The 8576-nt window shown below is 43.2% G+C and overlaps 1 protein-coding gene across 5 annotated transcripts in view; it reads left to right on the forward strand.

Annotated features, from left to right (window-relative positions):
• Positions 1-8305, forward strand: part of LOC118092933 (ankyrin repeat and fibronectin type-III domain-containing protein 1) — a 366474-nt gene extending 358169 nt beyond the window's left edge. For all 5 annotated transcript variants that reach the window (XM_035131606.3, XM_035131610.3, XM_088657341.1 and 2 more), the window contains 3 exons: positions 1921-2131; positions 4226-4881; positions 7405-8305. In XM_035131606.3, coding sequence (XP_034987497.1) covers positions 1921-2131; positions 4226-4881; positions 7405-7692 — 1155 coding nt within the window. In that variant the 3' untranslated portion in view covers positions 7693-8305. The remainder of the gene's footprint in view (positions 1-1920; positions 2132-4225; positions 4882-7404) is intronic.
• Positions 8306-8576: the final 271 nt, after the last annotated feature.

Here is an 8576-nt window from a genome sequence, read left to right on the forward strand (position 1 = left end):
TACACAGCATAGACTAGCTGGAATTGTGAGTGATCTTATTCACCCTTTAGGCCTTTGCATGACAGTTGCACTTTCACCTATGGCTTAGTCCAAACAGTGAAAGTGCACCTGAACATGCAAGGAGAGACATGCAACACAGGTCTGTATAGCAGCAGGAGGAATCCTTCCTGCTGGGTGACTTTGGTGGAGGCCAGCCTTCTCTAAAGGAATGACCAGCACATCAAGGACCCTGCAAATGTGCAGACTTCCTCAGCAAGCAGAGAATGGAGTTTCCCTAGTTAGTATTCAGTCAAGTTCAGGAGTGGTTCAGGAGACCTTGGACAACCACAAGTTCTCCAGGTTTTGGGATGAAGGAGCAGAGGGGTTGGGCACCCTAAATCTTCAGTGACAAGAGGATTTCTATATGCCTTTCTGTGAACCCCACTGATTTCCAAGATGTTGAGGAAGAAACCCACATCATCCTGGCAAGTACCCTTTTGGTCCAGCAGACTTTTGTTTTTCAGCCTCCTTCACCTGGCATTTCAGGGTATGTGGCTGCAATTAGCTATTAATCCAGAGGCATATATACCATCCAGACCCAGCCTAGCTAACACTAACTGCTTGGTAGCTGAGTGGCAGACCTTCTGCAAATTAGCATCCTTGAAGCAGATCTTTCCTGTTCTTCTGTCATATAGATGCCCAGCCACATTCTTGAGAATATATAGCAACACAATCCTGGCTTTTCAAGGGCAGTGGGAGTGTTAGTTCACTGTTTACTGGATCCTGCTGCTTACACCAGAAAAAACATTAGTAGTGAGTAACCAACATTGTTTTATAGGATAGCTGCTACCCCAGAACTCCCACTTTTGTTTCTTACTAGTCAAAGCATCTGGCTGGTGATGCCAGCATGCCTTCAGCTGTGATGTGCTGAGTTAAGATTTATTTATTGTCAATAACAAAGGATCTCAAAGGCATGCAGCAGCTCTAGCCAGCAAGCCCATCTAAGTGTTAAGCTTGTATCCTGTCAAATCCAAATTTGTCCTGTAGAACAGTGACTCCAAAACTTTTTCCTCATGGACCACTTACAAATTGCTGAAGGACTTGGCAGACCACTTAATACTTTTCCTTCCTGTTGTAGCAATTGTAACGCACTGTGCTTTTAATTGTATTTTAATTGTTTCTTTTATTTTTTATATATTGTATTACAGTTTGAATTACATTGAATTCCAACTGTAACACAATAAAATACAAAATAAGAAAGCATGCAATAAAAATACAATTAAAAAGCAATATGAATATTTCATGCAATGGATGGGCCATCTCCTGTCTTCAACCACAAATCCAAAGACACGATGTGGACCACCAAAATGAAGCTTACCTGCCTGAGATTGATCTTAACTGCCTGACAGTTTGAATGCAAAGGGCCAAGGTGTGAGGGAATTTCAATGACTGACTGAAAAGAAATTGATCTTATGCCACCTATTATGGCCTTAGGTAAATTTACTTCTCTGCAAAATCCTGAATTCAGGGAATAAGTATGGAGTGGTGATTAGAGGGGGAGTTATGAGAAATGACGCAATCCTAGGAAAGTGCTCCTGTTTGAGACATGTTCAATGAATGAACCCTATTTATCCAGATTGGTGGCACAGCACAGCAGTCTAAGGAGTTTCAAGGAATGTGTGGGATAGTTTCAGGGCTGTAAAAAGTTACCCATGCCACAACAAGTGACTACATCCCAGTGTGCATAAGCTCTACATGTGTATTAACATAAGTATATAGAAACCAGATCCACCCCACATGGAGAATCTCTTAAGAGCATCCATCAATATGTGTGTACAACTCCTTCTCATACAAAACTTGTGGCTAGCCTGCTGCGCAGCCTCCTGAAAGATTTTTTTAGTGCCAAAAAAGGAGCTGATTCTGTGTCTTTCTCTTGGACAGCAAATGGAGGAGATCTGGCGAGAAATGCGCTGGATGATGGATGCATTGCAGCATGCCCGGTACAAGCAGCCTTCTGGTGGCATCCCACTCACATGGTTTCTTGAAGAATCTAGCATTGATTTAAAGGAGAAAACACGATCAACCTCTTCCCATTTTGACTTCTTCCCCTCACCTACTCCTTCTCCTGAAATGAGCCGCAAGCTCAACTCTGGTGAGTTTTCTTTGCGTTTTTCTGGACTTTTTATAACTGCTAATCAATCCCCTCTCCTGGTCCAGCCCTCTGCTCTAACACAAGGCATCATCTAAAACCTCCCCAGTAATTGTCTGGACATCCTCTTCTGGAAGTATTCTGACAAGGACATTCTACCATTTTATCTCCCTAGATAGCTTATTCTCGCTTAATCTCTTTGCTCAGATGCTTTTCAAAATCTATTTTACAGATAAATCTGTTTCACTGAATAAAGGCTCTTTAGGTGGGTGGTTCCCATGTTTGGGAAATTGGCAAGTTACCTGTTTTTGATGGGTTTGCATTCCCTTGGAAGAAGTTTGGGGGATACTCCTGGATACATCTTTGTCACTAGAGGCCCAAGTGTCCCCTGTGGCTATGAGTACCTTTTACCAGCTTCATCTGGTTTGCCAACTATGACTGTTCCTGGAAATGGATAGTCCATGCACTGGTAACCACTGCAGTCCATGCATTGGTAACCCCGAGGATAGAGTACCATAATGTGTTCTATGTGGGGCTGCTCCAGTTGGTGCAGAATGCTGCAGCCAGATTGCTGATGAGGAGTTTCTCATCAAGAACATGTGACAGCATTGTTAAAAGAGCAGCACTGGCTACCCCTCTATTACTGAGCCAAATTCAAGGTTCTTGTATTGATTTACAAAGCACTTAACAACTTGGGTCCAGGGCACCTTGGGGATCGCCTGAACCTTTATATTCCAGCTCGATCACTGAGATCATCTGTAGGAGCATCTATGGTCGTTCCCTGAGTTGATGAGGCTCATTTGACAACCACGAGAAATCAAGCCTTCAGTGTCCTCAGTCCAGTCTTGTGGAACACCCTGCCAATAGAGATTCAGTGGGCACCCCTTATGTGTCAACTTTTCAAAACTTCCTGAAAACTTTTCTATTCCACCATCCCCACAATGGTCTATTGATGTTTGTTTTTAATTTCTTTCTGCTTTTAACTTGTTTTTAACCTTTATATTTTTACTATTTGGTTTTCTGTTTAAATTGTTGTAAACCACTGTGATATATTTTTATGATACAGCAGTATAGAAATATTTTTATTAAAAAATGCATCCTTTTTTTGCTATTGATTCCCTTGGATTTATTTACTTTATTGTCCTTTACATATGAAAGCAGTCTTTCCCTCCTTAACCACTGCATGTAAAGCTGAAGGTGCTATCACAACTTCCATTATCTAGACCAGGCATCCCCAGACTTCGGCCCTCCAGATGTTTTGGACTACATACAATTCCCATCTTCCCCAACCACTGGTCCTGTTAGCGATCATGGGAGTTGTAGGCCAAAACATCTGGAGGGCCGCAGTTTGGGGATGCCTGATCTAGACCAAGTTATCTTTGTCACCAGCTTTTCAATAAGAAAACTTCTATCATTAACCTTGATGAAGCCTTTCAGATATCCTGACACTAAAATTTAGGAGTTGTCAGAATCTGATGCATTGTAATCTTTAATATAATCTCTAGTACCTCTTGCCAGCTACTTGTTAGTAACAACACCTAGACACCTCCCATGTACATATATATTTTCTAGGAAAATGAGGAGGGCATGTGCAGAATCTGTTTCAGGATTGTGGGATAAACGTGTTCCAGGCAAAAATGGTTAAAAATTGGCAGTGAAAAGAAACTGGGCAAAAGTGGAATGGCAAGAGTGGAGTGTCAGAATCCCCTTTGGTCCAATCTTAAAAAGAAAGAGGAAGGAGACTAGCTTTGGGAGAAACTCGCAAAGATCAGTGGCCAGATAATCACTTCCAAGTAAACTAATGATGTTGTGCTCTTGCCCACAAATGCTTTAAACAGGTTACATCCTGTTCCCAGGATTGTACAGGTAATGCAACTGCCATTAAGTTTGTGTTACCAGGAAAGCAACCTGGTAACACAATCTTGGCCATGAGCCAGAGGTTCCTCACCCCTGCTCTAGCCAATCAGAACCCCAGGCTTGGAGTAGAAACAGGTTTGACCCTCAGGTCCACTTGTACAGCTTGCTTGAGTGAATTACTGCACATTCTTCCAAGATAATTCCCCGATAAAGAAGTAATCTTTTATCATTTTCTTTCAGATTCACATGGAATCTCAGATGAAGAGGGCTCATCAGAAGTATTCTTAGCTACAGACAGTGACTATGACTCCAGTAGAGCCCAAAGCCCCAGAGAGCTTGACCTTCTTTACCCCTCTTCAGGGCCTGAGTGCTTCAGTAGAAGAAATCCACGCCCTTTGAGGGACAGTGCCCCTGACGTCCTGCAGAACCATGAGCTAAAGACACCCTCTATTCCTCCAGAGGAGCCTCGGCCTCCCCCAGAGCTTTATGACAGTGACTTTGTGCTTCCTAGTCGGCAAATAGAGCTGCTGCGCATCACAGAGAAGAGGCAGGCCTACTGTGTCCGCACCAGCAGCCTGGATTTCCCAAAACCCCTTTGCCATGGGGCCAGAAAGTCTTGCCCTGGCTCTGTTGACAGTTCACCAACTGAAAGCAGAACTGCAGGCCGTTGCAGCCCTGTGAGACTTGGGACAGGCTCAGAATTCAGCCCCAGGCATGGCTGTCCTGCAGGGAGCTCTGAGCCTGTCTTTCGGACACGCTCAGTGGAATGGACTCGCACCTTCCAGGAGGCAGCAGATCCAGGACATGTAGCAAACCGGGTCAAGTCAACAGGCTCCTTCGCCTTACGTGTGTGCCCTCAGTACGAAACAGGGCTCTCCAAAGAAACAAGCGTTAAGGTATCATTAAAATCCTGGTCTTGGCTCATCAATACAATAGTGCAGTACTGAAAATGGAGGCAACACTTGCAGGCAGATGATGTATTCCTTTTTCCCATATTTGGCCATGTGACCCTTCCCCTTCCTGATACTTTCCATTAAATGGGTTTCTCTCTATTGCTTCTTTTGGGGCTGCATCCCAGAACTGGCAATGGTAGTGTCAGCAGGCCACAGAGAATTGGAATGCTTTTGTTAATTATTCCATATGATCTGAGGATGCATCCAGACAGCAGCTCCCTGCACTTGCAAAAAGAATTAATATGTATTATGTTTATTAGATTATACATCCTTTTCACTATAAAACCACACTATAGGAACAACCTAAGAATGTCCCAAAACATAATGTTCCTGCCTCCGGTACCTTATTTATTTATTAGTGGGTAGTGCTGTGGTCTAAACCACTGAGCCTCTTGGGCTTGCCAATTGGAAGGTCAGTGGTTTGAATCCACGTGCCGGTGGTGAGGTCCCATTGCTTTGTCCCAGCTTCTGCCAACCTAACAATTTGAAAGCACACCAGTGCAAGTATATAAATAGGTACCACTGTGGTGGGAAGGTAAACAGCGTTTCCATGCACTCTGGCTTCTGTCATGGTGTTGCGTTGCCCCAGAAGCGGTTTAGCCATGCTGGCCACATGACCCAGAAAGCTTTCTGTGGACTTACACCAGCTCCCTCAGCCTGAAGCAAGATGAGCACTGCACCCCATAATCACCTTTGACTGGACTTGACTGTCCAGGGATCCTTTACCTTTATCTTATTTATTGGGGATTATTTCCAGTGAGTTGTTCATTTCCACATCAGCCAGGTTCAGTTGTTGAGCTCACCAATAACATTTGATTGTGGCTTCCAATGCTGCACATTTATGTTGGTTTATTATGATGCTCTTAACTAAGGGCTTCATGAATCATAAATAGCCAAATTTTCAAATGGAGTAAATGGGGTGGAGATGTACAGTGTAGATCTGAACACGGTATGGTATTACAGTGTAGCCTTCAGGGTGTAATAGTATGAATGCACTAGGCATCAATTGACTTGTTAAGGATTAACCTTCCATCCACATCACGAGTCATTATATTGGTTCAGACTATGGCACAATAAACTTTACCATTCTAGCTAACAGCATTTGTTCTGAAGATAAATCACACTGCAGTCACTGGAGCAAAGAGCTCTGAAAATATTCCATTCTGGTGTAGATGCATAGATTGCACTGGGTTGACTACAGGACACCAGGGCATCGTCTCTGTTGTCCTCTCTTCCAGACCTTGTGACTAAGGAACTATTCACCATAACATAACATTAAAAAGAGAACGGTGATTTATGTCCACTATCAAAGGATGTTTTCTAGCATAGAAGGAAGGATGTTGATTGATTAGAGCAGCATTAGCTTAGGGAGGCATTACAGATACAACTGTGGTTTAGGGATTAGGGGTGGCCAATAGGATCCTCTTTCAGAACCAATGTCCTGAATAAAGGAGCACCCTTAACCAGGGTTATCAAAAAAATCATGCACAAGACCAAATAGGTTAGAGTGGGGAGAGAGGCATTTGTTTCTGGGAACAGATACCAGTAATAGTGTGTGAGCCCATGGCCTTCCTTGAATCTTCTTTGAAACTATGGTTGTGTGTAATGTCAGGGCTGAACTTCAGTCTGGCTTCACAGTGTCTACATTTTGGACATTCGGATAAAATGAATAAACAGGCAGGAGACAATGTTTGTTAAAGAATTATCATATAGAGCCCTAATGGGTGCCAGTCATACACTGTATTATTCTTTGTTGTTGTAGCCATGACTGGTATGTAGCCCAAGCCAGTGCTATTTTGCTAGAAAAAGAGGTGCTGGAACTCACATTGCTCTCTTATAATGGCAATGGTGCCCACCTGAGAGGTGTTGGAACTCAGTTCCAGTGAGTTCAGCTGAAAAAAGCCTGGCCTAAGCTTGACTCAAACCTAAGCCAAACCTGATCACCTATTCTTGAGTGATGGTGTCTGTATGGCCATGGCATATAGCTCTTTGCATTCAGACAATATTCCTTGCTATAGAAAGCAAGGGGAAATGATCTGGATTCTTGGTGGATTGCAAGATTCCAAAGCTGCTTTCATGGTAGCACTATTTCTGTCCTCATTTCTCACTGGTATGCTCCTAAAAAGAGTGATCGGACAACTTTTATGCCACATCAGCAGAACATCTTCAATGTTCTGCTCTTTTTGGCATGGCCAAAAGTCCTTTTCCTGTTTATCCAGAAGGCCTGTGGACACCAATACTATATGCTGATCTCAAATTGAATCTAGGATAGCTCAGCAAATTCAATTATGCTAAGTACAGTGCCCTCAGTTTTCATTCTTGTAGGACTGGAATAGGTTTAGGAAGACACAATAATTTCTCAGTAAGTATCTGGATTTATTCTTTAGGGGGAGCCAGCTTATTTGGGTATACCCTCGTCTTTCTTTGTCCTTCCTCTTGCTCTTACTTACCTCTATTTCTGCACAGCTGCACCTCACCAACAAGATGTCGGCAGAAGATGTGGTGAAGCTGGTGGTGCAGGAGATGAACGAGGTCTCACGCGATGTCCTGGGAAATGCAGATGCTTTCTGCTACAGTGAAGACCAATTGGAACACTTTGGACTAGTGTTCGTGTCAGATGAAGTTGAGCAGTGGCTTCCAAATGACTTTCTGCCCCTCTCGCTCCAAAAGGCTTGGCCTGATGGGAGGTTCTATGTTCGGATCAAAGAGACTTCCCCTCTCCTGTTTCAGTATGGGCCAGCAACAACTGTATGAGAGGAGGGGGAATAGATTGGATTAGGAAGGAAAAGTGAAGAATATCCAACTTCCAGTGAGCAGAAAGCTCAGCACTAATGCTTCCTTCTTAAAAAGAAACTTTTGTGTCAGACACCACAGGCCAAAATAGGAGCATACTGGGCAATGTGTTGCTCTGTGGTGTGTGTGTGTGTGTGTGTGTGTGTGTGTGTGTGTGTGTGTGTGTTGTTTTAACCAAAGATGTCAAGATTTGTTTGTTATGAATCCTAAGATCTGTAGGTGGGGTACAGGAGCCTTTGGGATAATGGAATTAAATTTGTGAAGACACTTTTTGCAAGGAGAAGAGCCGGTTGGGGATTAAGAAGCAATACTTAATTATATTTTTCATTCTGAATGTTGAAGGGAGGGAGAGAATGTGACATTGAAGGATTCTGACTGAAGTGGACCCAGAGTTGGGGCCTGGAGGTGGGAGGAGCACAGGGAGCTCACAAAGACTTCATGTTTTGTTATCTGTGTTCTCATTGTACCTGGAGAAATATGAAAATGCACATAGTTCTTTGAAAAATGTATTTTCCTTTTCTTAATTCCACCTTAAATATACACAGCACAATATATAAAATATGTTCAAACTGTGCAGGACTGTAAAGTCCTTTCTACTGTTGGGAGAGACAGACAAGACTTTATATCTAGACTAGAACCTTCTCTTAGGGGTAAGATTAAGCCAACCTTTGAGCTCACCAGAATGAGGCACTCCCTGCTACCCCAGGGAATGTGTATTGTGGGTCTGGAAGAAGGTTCCCAAGAACTCTGCTTTCTTCATTTTCAGTCCTATACTTTCTCATTTATTTTTAAGCAGCTTTGCTTTCCCCTTTCCTCTACCTAGGCAAGAATCTAGAAAGGAGCAC

The sequence above is a fragment of the Zootoca vivipara genome, chromosome 13 (genome assembly GCF_965207765.1).
Source record: "Zootoca vivipara chromosome 13, rZooViv2.hap1.1, whole genome shotgun sequence".
In the NCBI taxonomy this organism is placed as follows: domain Eukaryota; kingdom Metazoa; phylum Chordata; class Lepidosauria; order Squamata; family Lacertidae; genus Zootoca; species Zootoca vivipara.